The sequence below is a fragment of the Carettochelys insculpta genome, chromosome 4 (assembly GCF_033958435.1).
Source record: "Carettochelys insculpta isolate YL-2023 chromosome 4, ASM3395843v1, whole genome shotgun sequence".
In the NCBI taxonomy this organism is placed as follows: Eukaryota; Metazoa; Chordata; order Testudines; family Carettochelyidae; genus Carettochelys; species Carettochelys insculpta.
This window is the reverse complement of record NC_134140.1, coordinates 34,784,371-34,803,340: the sequence shown is the minus strand read 5'-3', so window position 1 is coordinate 34,803,340 and position 18,970 is coordinate 34,784,371. Positions and strand designations below refer to the sequence as shown.

The 18,970-nt window shown below is 40.3% G+C and overlaps 1 protein-coding gene across 2 annotated transcripts in view; it reads right to left on the bottom strand.

Moving 5' to 3' along the window:
- Window positions 1–18,970, bottom strand: part of PI4K2B (phosphatidylinositol 4-kinase type 2 beta) — a 32,754-nt gene that overhangs the window by 6,130 nt on the left and 7,654 nt on the right. For both annotated transcript variants that reach the window (XM_074992565.1, XM_074992564.1), the window contains exons 2-9: window positions 17,475–17,632; window positions 16,625–16,825; window positions 15,061–15,192; window positions 12,003–12,156; window positions 8,742–8,809; window positions 8,021–8,120; window positions 5,930–6,063; window positions 4,329–4,388 (exon numbers count right to left, since the gene is read on the bottom strand). In XM_074992565.1, the coding sequence (XP_074848666.1) occupies window positions 4,329–4,388; window positions 5,930–6,063; window positions 8,021–8,120; window positions 8,742–8,809; window positions 12,003–12,156; window positions 15,061–15,192; window positions 16,625–16,825; window positions 17,475–17,632 (1,007 nt within the window). The remainder of the gene's footprint in view (window positions 1–4,328; window positions 4,389–5,929; window positions 6,064–8,020; window positions 8,121–8,741; window positions 8,810–12,002; window positions 12,157–15,060; window positions 15,193–16,624; window positions 16,826–17,474; window positions 17,633–18,970) is intronic.

Sequence of the window (18,970 nt, the reverse complement as noted above, 5' to 3'; positions counted from 1 at the left end):
TGAGATGAGGCCTGGGCAGAGGTCTTGGCAGTGGCAGCGACTGAAAGCGGATCACGTAACCCATGGCTATGATCTCCAGTACCCATTTGTCTGTGGTGATCTTTTGCCATTGTGAGTGGAATGGTCGGAGGTGATGATGGAACATTAATTGTGCATGACATTGCGCGATGATAGTAATAGTGCAGCCCTCGACCTGTCCGTCAAACTTGTTGCCTTTGGGCCTGCCCCGAGGATGCACGGCCCTGTTGGGAATGTCGCCTAGGAGTTCTATACTGTTGTTGCTGTTGATGCCGCCCTTGGTCGTAGCCCCGTTGGTACGGAGCATGCTGAGGTTGGTATGGGTATCGCCTTTGTTGAGGGTAATCCTTTTTCTTTCTGTATGGAGGGGTATAAATACCCAGGGTTCTGAGTGTAGCTCTTGAGTCTTTACTGGAATGAAGGACCGAATCAGCTGACTCTGCAAACAACTTCTGCATGTCGAAAGGGAGATCAATAATTTTTGCCTGCAGATCCCTCGGGATACCCGATGTCTGGAGCCAGGATTCCCTGTGCATGACCACTGCCGTAGCCGTTGAGCGTGCCGCCGTGTCTGCTACATCCAGGGCGATCTGGACTCCTGTCCTCGAAGCTGCATAGCCCTCTTGCACGATGGCTTTCAGCACCGGCTTGTTATCTTCTGGAAGTGAATCCATGAGATAAGTAAGCCTGGAGTAATTGTCAAAATTGTGGTTTGCTAGATGTGCTGCATAATTTGCCACTCTCAGCAGCAGGGTGGAGGAGGAGTATACCTTTCTGCCGAATAGCTCTAGCTTCTTGGCATCTCTGTCTGTTCCCCCCGCTTTGTACTGAGAAGTCTTCGATCTCTGCTGAGACGATTCTACCACCAGTGAATTTGGTTGTGGGTGACTAAACAGGAACTCCATGCTCTTCGCCGGGACGAAGTATTTCTTATCCGCTCTCTTGTTTGTAGGTGGAGCGGAAGCCGGGGTCTGCCATATGGTGGTAGCAGACTCCATGATTGCTTCGTCGAGCGGGATAGCGATTTTGGACGAGGCCGGAGGCCTCAGGTTTTTGAGGAGCTTGTGGTGCTTCTCCTGCACCTCTGCTGTTTGGATGTCCTGCGTGAAAGCCACCCTTTCAAACAGCTCCTGAAACTGTTTGAGGTCGTCCGGGGGGGGCAACATCCCCGGGGGCCGTAGCCTCGTCAGGGGAGGACAAGGAGGAATCACTAGGGTAGACCTCCCTTGAACTCTCAGGGTCCTGCTGTCGGTGGTACACCCTCTCACCGGAGGCTTGCGAGGGAAAATCTCAGGGTTCCAACATCAACTCCCCCTGAGACAACTGTGTTTCCGTCCCCGTCCGTGAGTGCCCGCGGGGGTACTGGACAGTCGAGGGGGACCTGCCCCTGGGTGTATGCTTGTCGTGTCTATGCCCAGCGTGATAAGGACGACCGTGGCAGCACAGGCACAGTTCCTGGGATGGAGACCTGGACCACTCTCGAGGTGCATACCCCCTATGTCTGGGGGAGCGAGATTGTCTGGATGACTGAGACAATGGTGAAACTGGTTTGTGATAGTACTCCAGAGGGTCAAATCCCAGAAAGGGCGAGGCTGGTTGGAGGAACAGAGAAGGAGGCTCTGGGTAGGCTGGGGGAGACCCATGTCTCCTGGTTGGTGTTCGCAGCATAAAGGGAGGACTTGTTGAGAGCAGCCCTGCAGCCCTGTCCAGAGCAGGGCTGCGGTGCTGGGTTTTCGCTGCTGCCTTTCCCCTCCCCTGCGGGGCTGGCTCCGCCCCTTCCTGTGCTGGGGATCTTGGCCCCGCTGTTGGCGCCGCACTCGGCACGCTTATCCACGGTGCCGCGTGGGTGGTCTCCGGTGCCTGCAGGCTGTGTGCCTGTTGGCCCTGCAACGTTGGCACCGCGGGGGTCTGTGCCGCTTGCGGCGGTGCCACTGGTTCCGGCGCTTGCCTGGCCGCCGCTCTGAACGCTGCACGGGCCGGCTGCTTAGTAATCGGAGGCTCAGCCTCTGCCACGTGCGCTGATGTGCTGCCGCTTGTTTGTGACTGTGGCTGGGGGCTGTGTGCTACGCCCGTCCCGCTCGCTGTGGCCACCGGCAGGGATCGGGCTGGAGAGAGCTTCCTCCGTTTCTGCACTGAGGGGGTGAGAGACACCACCTTCCTTTTATGGAGCCCTGTGGGTCCCTCCGGTTGAGGCCTCTCCGGCATGTCTGGCTGGAGGGCCTTATCAAACAGCAGCATTTTCAGCCGCATTTCTCTATCCTTTCTGGCTCTGGCCGTGAGCTTTGCACAAAAGGAGCATTTCTGGGTGACATGTGATTCCCCCAGGCACCTAATATATTGACTGTGCCCATCAGAGGCCGGCATAGCTTCATGGCACGACTCACACTTCTTGAATCCTGAAGAGGACATTGCGGTGAGTCTTTGAGCTGTTAATAGGGTACTTAGCACCTTCTCTGTGCCTGTTCCCCTCTCACGGACCCCAGCCTGCCACGGCAGGAGGCCTACTGGCCTTCACGTCCCTGGGTTGCCTCCGCTCCTCCTTCTCATTTACTAAGACTTTCTACTTATATATATATATTTTTTTTTGCAATAAAGAAACAAACAAACAAACTAAGAACTCTGAAAAGAAACTCTAAAAACTCTAAATACGCTGACTCTGGCCGCAGCCTGAGCGGATTCCGTCTGCAGCCGATGGCGGTTAAGAAGGAACTGGCGGGGACCGGATCGCGCACGTGGCCAGGAGCGCGCAAGGGAGCGGTGCACGCCGGCGCATGCGCGGTCCGGCAGAAACTGCTGGAAAGATCCGATTTGCGGCGCCAGGGTGAGCCCGACACCTATCGTGGAGCACCCACGGGGACACTCGAGGAAGAATGTCTCTTTAAAGATAGTAACTGCTAGGCCTACTCTGTTTGTGCTGAACCTAATGTTAAATTCAAAGGTGTAACCGTTGGGTACAAAGAATGATTTGTAAGGAGCTCCTTTTGCTTTCACACACACTTCAGTTGTGCTAGGTTTCACAAAATAGTTTTTCCAAGAAATAAAACACACTGTCAAGGCCAGATGCCATTTCTTCAACATATATATTTATCTCAAGTTAACAGATATCATAATTAAGTTTCTCAGACTATATCTACACTCAAGCATAAAGTCAATTTTAAGGCACTTAGCTCCATTTTACAATGTGGCTGTCTTCACTGTGAATATCATTAGGTCAATTTTAATGGGGACTAAGATCAACTTTCTTGACCTGCCCATCTGGTGTAGCGTAACGCCAAATTCTAATTTAAAATGTCAAGCCAGTGCTAGCACGGAAACAGTTACTTTAAATCAATTTTATCAACCTCCAGAGGTATCCCACAATGCCCCAAATGTTTCCTTTCTAACCACTTTCACCTCTGCTGCTCTCCAGGTCTGCAGGAAATAGGAAACAGGAAGCCCACCAATTTGAGTTCATTTTTTTTCTGGCCAGCGTTGTGATTGCATCTGGCTATGATTTATCAAGATTGCAAAAAAGCCCCAGCATGGAGCCATCAGGAGACCCAGGATCTCATTTTGGTTGGTGGGCTAGCCCCCACTCCACCACACTACATAGCAGATGGGCTGTGGGGACCATGCTTGCAGACAGTGGCATGTCCTGCCCTGCGTGGGGTGAAGGCTTCTTCCCAGCACAAGATTTAGCAGGAGATGCTGAGAAACTTCTTTTCTGTGCTGCACATTTGTACGGGGAAGCCCGCACACAGGTGCCATGTGGGGACACACTAAGTCGGCTTTGTGGGCAGGTGCAGACACTCAACTTCAACTTTATAAAACCCAGTGTTATGAAGTCAACTCTAATAAATTAGAGTTTATTTTGTAGCGTAGATGTAGCCTAAGATGCTGATCTACTTGTGTGCCAGTTTCTCTAAATACAAATGGCACACTATATTTTGTTCAAAGTGCACAAAACCCTTTTGCTAAGGTTTGATTTTGAATTATTAGAAAATTTGTTAGACATACTATATTAATAATATCAGAAATGGAATTTCTTTAGCTGCAAACACTAAGAGCAACAGAGGTGCCCCCTGTTGCCTCACTTCTATGCTAACGAATGGGAGCCATCTCTAAGAATGAGCCTTAAGTTCAGTCGTATTCAGGACCATTTAGCTAGATTTTTCAGAGATATTAATCACTCATAAGTCCCTTTCAATTTAAGAGCAGTTGAGTACATCTGAAAAATCAGGCAACTATTAAGAAATACAGCAACAATCTTAAATATCTAACTAAATGGTATTTTTAAATGGGTTGTAAGAAATTTTAAAATTGAGCCATACCTGTCCCCTCATCACTGACATTTGGTTTTCAAATGTAGCTTTGTCAAATCCTTTATCAGTCTTCATTCAAAAGAAAAACAGCAGTTATTTTCAAAATATTTAACAATTCTTAAAGCCAAATGTATTAAGAAACACAATTTTATTCTAAGAATTTAACTGACATTTTGAAAAAGATTAAGATTGAGACAAACAGCCAGGAAGGAATACATGTACAATTAAATGTAGTGCCTGTGAAAGATGACAGATTGGACCTAAATACTGTCAATGTCAAAGAGTTTCAAAAACTGAGTTATAAGTAGTTTCAAATGTTACACCTGTCACCACACATCTCTCTGTCTGTGGTTTTGCAGCCACACTTTAAAATGTTTCTCACCTATTACTGTGTGGAAGAACCACACAAGGTGAATTATATAAGGGAAACCAGACTACAACAGAGCACTATAAACTGAAAAGCAACCGAAAAAAGTTGTTTGGTTTTTTTTTTGGATCTTTCAGTTTTAATTAGATATTACCTATAACAGCAAAAAGTTTCAGATACAAGTATCTCTGTTGACAGTACCCTTTAAGACTTAACAGCTATAGCACGAGCAGTAGCAGTTTAAGCTTAAAATCTCCTTCCCACAAATGTTACTCAAGCCCCCGAATGTGCAGAGACTGCTTATAATAGGAAAAAAAGCAGATCTATCTCCAGACCAGTTAAATCCATCCTTCCTTTTCTGCTGTAACAATGAGTGCTAGTTAGTGCCAATTTTGACTGTAGTGTTATAGTCATTATAAGTAGACAAACACAAAATTACATTAATAAATGTGCATCTGGGCCATCCCTTTCCAATCAGAACTACTTTTTTAGAAATGCAAATTACGCACTGGGCTGAATGACCTCTCACTACAGTCATCAGAAACATGCAGCATGGTAAAACATGAACCTCTCTCAAGATTAGATTTTGTGTACGTCCCCTTTACCAAAATTGTGGTTGTACACAACGCTTCAAATAAACAAAGTAAAAGGAGGTGTATTTGTGACAATACATAGTATGAGTATCTTCAAATAAAGCTGACAAAACCTGTCTGGAAGCCCATTTATTAATGGAGTCATACAGGTTTTAATATCACTGGTAATGTACATATAAAATGAAATAGTTTATATGAGTACTGCTGGACTAATACCTGCTGTTAAAGTAAGTGAAGCTTTTCTCCAAGTTACTGCTGTTTATGTGAAGTGCATGTTGGCAGGAATCTCAAGTGATAAATGTATTTATAGGCATGATTGAGTTATTAGATTAGTATTTTTTAAATGATGGTATAAAATTTAAGTATAAGAGTCTCTTACCCATCAATAAAGTTGATTACCAACAGTTTCTACTATTTCATGCACAATGCAGGGCATACATTTACGGGGTTGGGGTGGGATGTATCACTACTATGTCTGTCTTTCTACCCCCTTTGCAACTTTAGCATTAGGAGATAAAGCAGAAGTAATATCACAGTTTCTAAAATAAGTTATACAAGTTTCTAAATTAACTTTTAATAATTAAGATTTCCTTCTACATATACTACTGAACTAACTAGCCCTTTTCAATTATAAATTAATTCTTATTCACCTTGAACAGTTCATAAAGATCTTCACAAAGATCCTGTACAAAGTTCATGTCAGAAATACGAGGGAGTATCAAATCTCTGGTCTCTTGGGAAAAAGGAACTTTTGCTTGAGAAAGCCAAGCCCAATGAAATGGATCTAATGGGAAAACAGTTTAATGTCTTGATTAATTAACAGGTAGAAGTTGGAGTCAAATGATCTGCTACTGGCAGAAATCTTACAAAACAACATACTATTAGTTTAGTATTTTGATACATATCTGTCACTCAAAAGTTACCAAAGGTTATTTACATATATCTTTCCAAATTTGTTTGCCATTATTATATTCTCTGTGTTTGCCAGTAATTACAAGCTAAATGTGATGGATGTAAAAGGCTTTAATTTTTCAGCAACTATAGACAATGTTTAAAAAAAGTAGGGTAACAACAAATTTTTAAATGGAACAAAAAATTTAAAATGTCTCCTATTCCAAAATAAAATAGTGTATACTCCCCTATATGCCCAGTTAGTTATAGCATTTGTCTTGGAGTGAAATATGGTCTATGATCACAAAACTACTTCCAGACTGATTTGATTTAAACATACAAATCTTAACAACTTACTAAAATATTTTCTTAAAAATAGTTTGAAAAAATAAAATATATTAACTATAACAAGGGACTTTTCTCAAAGTTATCATCTGTGAAAGAACAGACGATGAAATTTATGTGCGTTATAGAACACTTTTTAGTTAGATAAAAGCAGCTCTGCATTCCAGAGCCAAGGCCTCTGAACCACACAGAAATGCAGGTTTTATTTTTATAAGTGGTACTGCACCAATATTGTCTAATCTAAAGAAGCTGATGTGTTGAAATTAATAAAATGTATATTGAACTGAAAAATGGTAATGCTCGTTAATTTTCGTATTATAATACAGCGGATTCCACTTATTTAGCTACTTCCCAGTTCTCAGCATAGAAGTTACATTATCTGGAAGTTGCCCATAAGCAAAAAGCAGGTTTGCAGGACTGCAGCTAAGGAAGAAAGTGCTGGGAAGTGCCTTTCCCTGACTGCAGACCTACACACATCCCAGTGCTTCTTTCCCCGGCTGCAGCCTCCCAAGTCTCCCTATAACCAGTGTCTTTCTTCCTAAAGGTGTTACAGTACACTCTTTCATATCCAGCAGCCCCAGGGCCAGGAGGTTGCCAGATATTCAAATATTCTGGATAATAAAGAACTATTCCTAGTATTCCTAACACTGAAGAAAAACAAGATTAGATATTTACGAACAAAACCATATTCAGAGTACTTTATTTACCACAATAGTAGCATTATAGCCTGTAAACCTATACTGTATTTGTTGCATTTATTTGTCTTTACTTTCATAATACTGTACTTATGGTAAAATGCCAGCTATTTGAGAGTTCCAGATCATAGAATGCTGGATATGAAAGAGTTTATTGGAATAAGTATCATGCCCGAGGCCAACAGCTAAATCACATTAGGGATCAACTCCTAGCAAAATGTTGCCTTCAACCAAAAGTTAAGAGACTGGGATTAGTATAAACCAACATCCACTGAATTTAAATTTGCTCAAAGCTGCCCTACGTAAAAATTATCTTAGCATTTGAAAAACAAAATAAGGTAGAATTTATAGATCACTATTTTTACCAATGTCAGTAAGCTTTACAAAAAGATGAAGAACAGTTTGTTTTGTAACAGGAAGAAACAGGGCCAATCCCATTTATATAAATAAATTGGGAATTTAGCACTTGAGAAATTCTGTGACAACAAACAGAAAGTGCCCACGAAAGATACATCCCTAAAGTCCTTCCAACCCCACATATGTAAGTATGTATTAGTATTGACGCATCATATTAGTAACCCTCTAGTCATAAGTAGTGGGTGAAAAAGAAAGCTAGCAAGTGACTACAAAGCACAAAACACATTCAAAAGAACCACAGTAAAATGCCATGATCAGTATTCGTTTATTTCCTCAGGGAAAAAAAACATACCTTGTTTAACAAAAACAAAGTTACTGTGGCGAAAGCAAACCAGGATTACAGTTTGAAGAAAGCGTTTCCCTAAAACTGAAGATTAGGAACTTGATACTCACATGCTCTCCACTCATCAGGATGTTTAAAGGGAAAAGCTAAGCCATTATCAATTGCAGCAATTTTAATAACAGGTTCTTTACTAGTAGTCCATTGGCTATCCTAAAGTAAGATAATTTCCAAATTATTAGTAACTGAAATAACCATACAGAATACACAAAATTAAGTATGTAACAAAACTGCATTACACTTTTTTAAATACAGCTGGTTTATCAACATCACTACAAGTGCTTTAAACTAAACAACAACAAAAAAAGGTATTAAGTTGGTTACTTAATGGGGCCAAAAGTCAGGAAAGTAAGGTTTAGATCCACTGATTAGCCTCTGTGAACAGTATAAACAGCCAAAATCAATTATACTGAGACAACCTGAAGGATTTAACTTAAACCAACAAAACCAAGACTAAATATTAGATCAGAGCATATTAATAAAGTAACTAACAGACTGCATTTATACATGAGCAGAATCTTTACTGTTATAGCACAAGTGTTACCTCCACTTGTTGCTTTAGTAAGCTATGAAGTCCATTAATAGTTGCATGTATTGCAGTATGCAATAGCTGACAAGAAAGATATATCACATATTTCAGTAGGAGTACACTTATTACATTCCTTGGTAAGGCACTGTGCATCAGCATTTCAGCTAAACTGCTCAAATTTTATGAGTTGAAATAGTTTTGGAGGGGAAAAAAAACAAAACAAAACAAAACCAAAAAAACCTTACCATATCTGCAAGGTCAATAACATCATCTTGCTTTTCGTATCTGACCAACCAGTTATCATTGCCCCTGTCTTCAAACAAGGAAACAAAAATTGTTGTGGGAACTTGCAAGTCTTTTTCAATTACCTGATCTTAAAATAATGTTGTAAAATAATTCATTATTGTAAACGGAAGGTGTTTGTTAGAAGAACAAGGGAAAACATTCACAAAAATATTTTTCTATCAAAACACACTTGTTCCTAACGCGTTTGCAGAAAAACTAGTACAGATTGAACCTCTCTTGTCCTACACCCTCAGGAACTGACTGGTGCTAGACAAGAGACCTTGCCAGGCAACAGGAGGTCAGTATTTTCAATGCCATTACTAACACTTCACTGCTTACTGGGCTCTTAAAAGATATTTGGGGTAAATTACAGCTAAACAACAGCACAGACCACTGAGAGCCAGGACTCGGAGCTGTAAACAAACCTTTTGGGACCACATGAAACTTGGCCATGCCCATGATAAGTGGTGATATGGCTAACTAAAATCATGATCAATTAAAGAGTTTGCTGGATGACAGAGTTCTGAATTAGAGAGGTTCAACCTGTATTAGCTTGACTGGAAAGATGTATATTTTCATGTTATTAATTCAAATGATGTGTTGACTCATGCATTACTAAGTCAGCTTTCCTGACTGTCTGGGCAAACCACATAATATCAAGACGATCAAGAGAATGTATTTGAACCTATTTTCTCAGAATAAGTTGGCTATATGGTGTGTGTTCTTTACCCAAGGCATGAGGAAAAAGCGCCAGTAGGAGCAGCAGCAATTTGTCTCTGGGTTGGTGGAGAAAGGGCCCTCCTCCATAACTCAAGTTTAGCTAAGTACACACAGCAAAAAGGTCCTCTGAGGTAATTCTGCACGACTGTGCAAGAGCACAGTTACATGTCCCCTGCAGCTGCTTCTTCTCTACAAAATAATTGATTCTGATGGGGAGGCAAAAGGAAGCTGCAGTTACATCTTTCATTTACTAGAGGCTGATGCAGCACCAGAAGGATCAGCTAGCCCACAGGCCAGAATGGCCAGCTGTCTCATTGGCTAGAACAGCCAGCCACTGAGAGGGAGGTGTCAGAAGTTACGGAGCCAGCAAAGGATACTATGGGGCAGGGAACTAAGCACAGCATGCAGGACTGTTGGTGTGGGGTGTCATACAAACTGGGGCAGATACGGGAACTAGCAGGGGACAACACTGAGCCAGGGGCTGAATGGGATGGGAAGAATGGAGATCGCTGAGATGGGGGTAAGAGACAAATGCAGAGAAGGGCAAAAGTGCACAGCTGAATGGGAGAGTCTAGGGGTCAGCTAAGGTCTCCATAAGGATTTGTGCAGCCTTATTTCAGAATCCCTTCTGCTCCCTCTCCCTCGCCACCTCCCTAGAGCCAGTCCCCTTCCTCCCCAAAACACAACACTGAAGGTTTGCTACCAAGCTAAGACCCAGCAATTCTTTTCCTTTCTTTCAGCTTCTCCATTGTCTCTGAGTCTACCAAACGTTTGCACTGCTCCTGAGGGGTGCAGGAGATACATTTCTTTATTGTAGTATAAATGAATCATCATTCAAAGTTCTGTATTAATATGCCTAGTAAGGAACCTATTTGTAAAAAACATTAACAAAACAGACAGACAAAAAAAGAGGTAGAGACATACTTGTTGATGGGTATTTCGAAACACGTTACTAAAACAATTGTAGCTGGCACAATTATATTGTGTTATTTTGGAAAACACTGTCCATAGAATTTTTAATATTTTGGCACACAATTTCCCCAGGAGTAACCATTCTCTACCAGGAAAACACAATGGTACATTGTAAAATCTTTCACAGGATCTCCTGAGTAGAAGGGGGATTGTGTAGAGACTGAAAGCTGGTGCATTTAGATCACTCTTCATCATTTTGGATAAACCTCCAAACCTTTGGCTGTTCCACTCTTGGCTGTTTCTGTACATAATTTGGTTGTGTGGATGCCACTATACATTCTCTTTTTAGTTTTTTCTCTTCAAAATAATATGGCATAGATAAAAATCCATGAATGTTTGAGGACGCTGGGATCAAGCTTAGAAAACTGGCTGGCAGACTGTAAGGGTAATCAAAAAGCACAATGATAGCCTTAACTTCATACTTTTTTCCTTAAGGGAGTTTAAAGTGATATGCATTCTCAGCAGGATTTCCTGAGTGTCTCCTGCATCCCTAACCAGGAATAGAGGAACATAAGAGGAGATTGCAGTGGTAAGACCTATAGGAAATGTGCTTCCAGCTTGTGAAGAAACTGTGTACCTACATAGCTTGCAATAGAACATCAGCCTCTAGCTACAAACAAGAAAGTTTGTTCAGCAGGAGATGCTGAGGGCCAAAGTTCATTTTTCTTTCAGTGCTTGCTCCTGATGAATAGACTCAGTTGTGCAGAGATATGCAGCTGGACTGCCATCTTCTCCCACTTTTCAAAATATCTGGCAGCAAATGCGCCTCCTGCTAGTTAAGGGGTCTTGAAATCATAGTATGTACCTTACAGCGTGACTAGGATATGAGAAGTAGAACTAAGGACACAGGTCCTGTGAGCCTTCCTCACTGCTAGTAATGGAGAAGAAACCAGAAAGCAAATATTCCCAACGTAGATAAAAAGACCAATCCCTGGATGGGCTTATGTGCTTCACTTGCTATAATATTGCTCTAGCCCTCATTGTGACTTACAAAAGCCAGTAATTGCTTAAATGGCTACTATAATATCTGATAAATTTCAAAGACAAAAAACTTTTGGAGCTACAGGTTGGACCTCTCTAGTCCATCACCATTGGGACCTGACCAGTGCCAAAGCAGAGAACTTGCTGCACAACAGGTGGTCAATGTTGTCTAATAGCATTACCAACTCTTCCACTACTTACTGGGCTCTGAGAAGACATTTCGGGATGAATTACAGACAAACAACACCACAGAACACAGAGCCAGGACTGGTGGCTGGAAACAAACTTTATGGGAGCACAGGAAACTTGACTACACCCATGATAAGTTGTCATCTAGCTAACTAAAATCACAGCAGATTATGGATATTGCAGAAAGAGAGAGAGTTCTACCTGGACGAGAGAGGTTCAACCTGTACTAGTTTCCATAACTTCATTTGCAAACAAGTTTCAGATTTGTGAAACGAATTAGAAAAATGTTACTGTCACTCAGCACAATCTCTCACTCAAATGAGCAAGCAGAGAGAACTGAGGGACAGTACATGAAATACCTGTGTTTCTGATGACATAGTCTAAAACAACTAATCTCTCAAACTGTGACTGAAATTGTTTTCTAGTATTCTCAGGTAAAGGATCCGTTTCAAATTTCCTGAGCCAATACTCAGCTTCTTTATATCCTTCAACGAACAGCTGGAAGGAGCCAACCTGCAATTTTAAAAACCTGCATTTAGAAAATGTAATCAAATAGCTGAAGTTTAAAAGTTGACTGAAATAACTGACAGTGTCCTTCTGAGCACTAAACATAGAAATTGACAGTGCTGCTCAAAATAAGCCATAGAAAATGTTAAATATACAAAATAGTCCCCTGCTGCCAGTTTCTAGATAACTGCATTTTAGAGATTTAAATACAACTAAAACTATTACTACTTTAAGATTTCTTTATAATTAGAGTACTATACCAGAATAGCATTCTAGACTTAGTTTGCATGTAAGCAGTGTGTCAGAAAACAATGTTTTTGCTCAAAACCAAAACATATTAATACATGACATAAATTTACTGAAAGAAAAGCAGTAAGTGTTTTAACATTGTCATAATCTGAAAGCTGTTATCAGATTGGAACAAGATCAGGAGTCATTCGAAAGATGCCAAAAGGAAGGACAGACACGTTTCACAGCAGTAGAGAAGTAACTTTGGAAGAAAGATCTTGACTAAAGGGACTGTATGTGTATGTCCTGATTTTTAGAACAGACCTCATTTTCATATGGAAGGATCTTGGTATGTTCTGAGATACTTTGAGAATTTTTTTTTTTTTTTCAAATTCCTGAAAAAAGTCTCAGCTTGTCTAAAGCACCAGCCAAATACTGTTCTCTACTTCAGGTGAGTAACTTGCTCTATATTTAGCAACACAAAGCAGTCCAATGGACTGAGTGTTCACAGGCAGTGTTCGAAGCAAAAAGAAAGTCAAGTAGCTTCCAGATCTGTGACATGTGGTTCAGTATGTCATGATAAGCTCATCCAGAACACTACGTTAATGGAGAAAATGTCCCATTCTAACAAATATTCACATTTCATGTCTGAGTCACAGAAATGGTAGCAACAACACCAACAAGCTTTTTAAAAAGAGTATAACCTCATGAGCCCAAAAATAAATTTCCATAACAGTATCTGAGGAAGAAGAAAACTGTGAAATAAACTGTGTGTGAGGGAGGGAACATGGCAAAGAAAACACTCAAGAGGATGAGAGGCTGTGCTTGTGTTCAGAGGGAAAAGCTGCATGTTAGTGGACAACATTCTTCTGGGAAACATGTTAAGATATACCTATCTCACAGAGCTGGAAGGGACCCCTCAGACGTCATTGAGTCCAGTCCCCTATTCACACAGCAGGATCTATCACTATCCCTGATGGGTTTCTTCCCCCCCACTCCCTTTTTTAAATTTATTTGCCCCTGATCTCTAAACGGCCCCCTTGAGGGCTGAACTCACTACTCTGTGTTTAGCAGGCCAGTGCTCAAACCACTGAGCTAGCCCTTCCCTAAGAGTAGTATCATATGAAGTGCTATTGTGAGTATGTTACATGTGATCAGACAATGGCATAACCTGCATGTGTATATTTACTTGATTTGTAAGAGAACATAATGATATTTTGGAGATGCCAGAAGAGCATGACTATGATTTTATGGGTGAGGAAGCAGTGTGTGAAGTTTTGATCAGGAGACAGGGATTCAATAAAATAAAATAAAGTTAGGGTGGGTATTAAGTAGAAATGGGGGATACAAGAAAGGAAAGCAAATGAGAGGAATCACTGGGTGGTTGGATGAGAACTCACCACAAGAAAGATGGAGGAGATTAACAACAATTCATATACAATATAGAAGAGATACTGAAGGGAAAATAGATGGCATAGGCAGGGGGAGAATGGAAAGAAGAAAGGAAAAATGCAACCACCACCTCCATGGGAAGACAGCAAATTTTAAAATGCTCTTGTTAGCAAGTGTAGCTGTGAAATGATACAGTGCAGTCAGATTTTAAAAGAAGTTTAAAGGAATAAAATATGATATCATATGTGGGCATAAATTTGCTTAGACAGGTAAACCTAGCAGTCCTTTTGTTGAACTACAATATAAGCCTAGGGTTTGTGGGACAAGTCAATTTATGAGGGCTGGAGAACCCCGCGGTTGACCAGCTATACTCTATTTTAACCCTAGACTAAGAATTTTCTGACTTAAGTCTGAACCCAGGGCTCTGGCATGTGCACTGCTCTGCACCCAAATCAAAGTGAGTCTACCCCCAATGAGTCTTGCACACCACTTTTCCCCCTCCCCCTATAGGGAGTCTAGGAATGTGGTGCACTGTGGGAAAATTCCACACTGTTTCCTAACTGTGGTAGTGCTATGGACAGGACTCAGGTACCCATAAGGAGAACATACTCTGCATAATTAGCTCCTCTGGTAGCTGTCTTTATAGAATGAGTGCAGTTTGAGAAGCCTTTATATTATGCTACCACCTAATCCAAGAACAAGGCTCTCCACCTCCACGCTGTGTTAGCCTAGCAGAAAAACGGCCATATGAGCACCCATTCTGAGGATAGTTAGGATACTGGCCTCTAGTGCTATCAAACAAGATAAAAATTCACAATTCTTGATTTTTACAACGGGCAATTGGGAACTATCTTCCACATATCGACTTTGCCGCATGGTGTTTGCCTAGGGCAGGGCAGGGCAGGGCAGGGCAGGGCAGGGCAGTGAGGAGATAGAACAAGAAGGGAGAGCATGTTTGGCCAGACCTTCTGGCCACTGTGCTGACTGGCTGCAGCTCTGCAATCAGAAACTCCAGGATGCTTCCATGACCCAGCAAAAGAATATGACTTGGTTCTACATCCCTAAGAGACCTTGGGTCCAAGCCCTAGGTTGGCTCAACTGATGTGTGAACGCAAATGAATTTTTTCTGAGCCGGGGTCACACTGCTGAGCATGCCTAAAGAACACAAGCTTTCATCTCCTGTGGCTCAAGCTACCTATGAACGTCCTACTTTGCTAAATGAAAAGGAAATATCCTGTATAGGCAAGGCATTACCAAACTAACAATGTAAAGCTTCCCAAAAGAGCTTACCTTAGGAGGCAGTCCAATTCGATGAAATTTTTTCCCAACTTTTGGGACTTTTTCTAAAGCATATTTTTTCCCTCTTGATTTTGCACGATCAATTGTACTGTAGTTAAAGGTCTCACTGACAAGCCAGACAACCTTAAAAATAAGCAATTTTGTGTCATGCTTTAACTTGGATAATCAGTTACAGAAATGAGAAGTCTTGTGGTATTTTACAGATTAACAGATTTATTTGGGCATGAGTTTATATGGGTAAAAGACATGTGTCAGATACAATCTTATGCCCAAATAAATCTCATCTATAAGATGCCACGGGACTCCTCGTTGTTTTTGCAGATACAGACTAACACAGACCACCTTTCAGACTTACAGATTTGCAGTAAGATTTTTCTACCAATCAACTATGCCAAGCAATATTTAAAAACACAAGAAAATTCAGTGCAAAGTTACAAATAACAGAATATTAAAAATATACTATAGGTCTGGAAATTCTAGAAAACAGTACTTAGAGCTGCCCCCTATTTTAATATAAATGCTTGGTACTGCTACTATAGTTAAAGAACTATATTAAAATAATATTTAAGTTGCAAAATTAACCACTCAAAATTATGAAATAATGAACCAAAGTTGCCCAACCTTAGGAAAACAATGTACATGTAAAAGGAAGCCAAATGATGTTGCCCCAGTATCTCTCCCCCCAGGTCTTATTTAAGCTCACCATCCAGATCTTGTACTGAATATAAAATTAATGGTTTCCTTTTGGGCATATTTATGGTGCCTTCATGAGTGTCTGAGTGCTTCACAAACATTAATGACTATGTCTGTATAACACTGCCAGTAAAGTAGGTGATACTATCCCCATTTTATGGCTGGGGAATGTAGACCTGGAGAGAAAAATGTTTAAATTGACCAATATTTCCTGATATATTCCTGCAACACTACCCATCCTAGGCAGTGAATTAGGGAGTGTTTTTGAAGAAAAAATAATCTGATCACATAATTAAAGACTGTGTCATAATGCACATGCAAAAGCTGTGGGATCTCTCTTTAATTGCTGAGTGCTTGAATTTGCAACTTTAAAATAACTTCAAAGTGGTGTTTTAAATGCAATTTCCTAATTAGTTTGGCTTTTTTACCTAAAAAAAATTGATCATATAAAACCATAATCTCCCATGTTGGTTATCAGCAGGATTTGCAGCTTTATCTAGGGGGACAGCTGATAGCAATAATAGGCATTATTTCCTATGTGGACCAACCACTGCAAAATGATGAGGCATGCATTCTGCTGGTGGGTTTAACAGCTATTTGTTGAAGGCAGAGAAATGTAAGTTCCCTTCCCCAGGACTCCTTAGTTCCATTAGAGAGTCTGGAAGGGAATATGCTACAGCAGTTAAAGTCTGCCCCTCGATCCACTTACCTTCTATCCAGCCCTCTCTCAATGGCTCATGCAATGCACTTGAAATTGTTTCTCTCTCTCGGAAATAAAAATTCTTAACTTTATTCTACACTGCAACATTGCATCATTTATTTTGCACATTTAAGTCCTAGTGTACTACACAAAAAATTTTACCTTAGTTTTAGGTACAATTCCTAATCCTAGTTTGGTGTCCACAAGAAAGGCACCAGCTTCAGAAAGGTATCCCTGATTAGGAACAAGGCAGCCTCTGCCAAAACAGCAAGGACAACAAATCTTGTGAAAGTATTTGGTCCATTTCGGATTCAGATGACCATAAGGCTCTTCAGATTTTGGTTTGAACACTCCAATAGTTTTCTAAGAAAAAAAAAACAAACAAAAGCCAAGTTAATTACCATGTGCTCACATAATACTTTCATGTGTGAGAATCAGTTTATCTGAACAATTCACAATTTGCATCTTAAGATGTTTATGGACCTGGAAAACAGTTTGCCATCACTGATCATATTCTGTTTTATAATAGTTCATTTTGATCTAAACAAGCAGTTGAACAGCAAGAGTACAAGATTAAAGAAGAAGTTCAACCTGTACTTCAATACCTTCAAGTTTTTGAATTTTATGAAGTTTATGGTAATCTCTTAACATGGAAAGAAAAGAATATCAGAATTTTGCAGTACAAAGAATCCTTTTCAAACAGCACAAGAGATCCCACTTTCCATATATTTTGATTAGCAACAGCCATTCAAGTGTATCTGAATAAATTGCAAAAAAAAAATGATCTTCAGATTACCTTGTTTTGCCAGATGCAGTAATGTGGCAAGCTACCTGATCAAACTGATTTTCTCAGCTGTCTTCTTAATGAACAAAAACTAAACTAAATTAACACAGCACCGTTTACGTAAGGAAGACACTTGTTTTGGTTAAACAACAGAATATCACTTTCTTACACTTTTTCAAATAAAATGAGTTGCACTTACTATGTCTGATTGGTCAATAATACACTCACCTCCTTTGGATCCTTGACAAAATAGCTCCCACTAGATCCTTGGGAAATTCTTTCTGGAAAGACTTCACACTCTATAGCTTGTTCTGTTCTCAGCACAATTTCTGCAAATTCTGGATCATCCAAAAACAAGTTCATCTCTGCAGTACTTCCAACATTTCCTAAAAAGAAAACAAAACAAAACCAAATTTCTAAAAAAGTTATTGAACCGTATTGGATACTGATCACACAGTAGTTAATGACTAGGAAAAAATAATACCAGTTTTCCTCCTCTAATGAAAAAAGGGACTGGCATTCACTGGAGACCAAGGGTGGAATGCGGTCCACACTTGTCTGTGGAGTTTTGCTATTGATTTCACCAAGAGTAGGATTTCACCAAATGCCTACAAAATACCTATTATTTTAAAAAATTGTGCATTACACCTCGTTCGTATCAAATTATCTTCAATATGAGTAAAAACGTGTACAGCTTCAATACAGAACAAATACAAGGGAATATTAATAAAAATTAAATTTAAATGTGTAACAGTTCGTTTCTTTTATTCTTACGAACCTGTTTCCAAGAAGGGAAGTTCATATATATAGATCACAAAAAGCTTTTACTGATCATTTTTAACATCTCTCTCATATATAAGAGGGCTAAAAGCTAGATGAGTAAAGTATTTCCAGCAACAATGAAAATTCAAGGCTATCAGTCACTCAACAGCTCTACTTAATGTATTTCCTATTCAAATTTTCAAATCCTCTGCCACAAACTGCAGTATGATGCTGCTCACTAGCTATCTATTAAGCAGTTAATTTACAACTGGCATTAACATTCAGTAAAGTTCTGAAATTCTTGTTAACATTTAAAATTTAAAGCATTCATATTACCTAATTGCCAGAGAGGTGATTTTATTTTATTGTTTTGCACAATAATGAACTCAGAAATTACAGCTTACACACGTTTAAAAAAAAAATCAAAGTATTATGAAAATAGTTTCCCTGACTTAGAACTTCTGTTGTAATTGTTGCATTTTGTAATCAGTTTTTAATCAAAGATTTTGAAATCTGAAATACCTAACAAGTCATCCATAGCGTTTTAAATTTTTTGGCAAAGATTCTATCTTATATATGCAAAATTCTTACAGGTAGAGAAAATATCTGAGGGATTCTGATGCAGACATTAAGGCTGGTGTATAAATGGAATTATTCAAGCTCTTCCTGAATAGCTCCATATGTAGACAATTAATCCAGAATAAGAGTGCCTTGGTTATTATGTGGGTTAAGCTGATGATGAAGGACGGGGAAAGAAAAGGACATCTCCAGCTGAGGTGGGAAATAAGAATAACTCAGGAAACTACAGACCAGTCATCTTAACTTCTGTGCCAGGAAAGATAATGGAGCAGGTAATTAAAGAAATCATCTGCAAGCACTTGGAAGGTGGTAAGGTGATAGAGAACAGCCAGCATGGGTTTGTAAAGAACAAATCATGTCAAACTAATATGACAGCTTTCTTT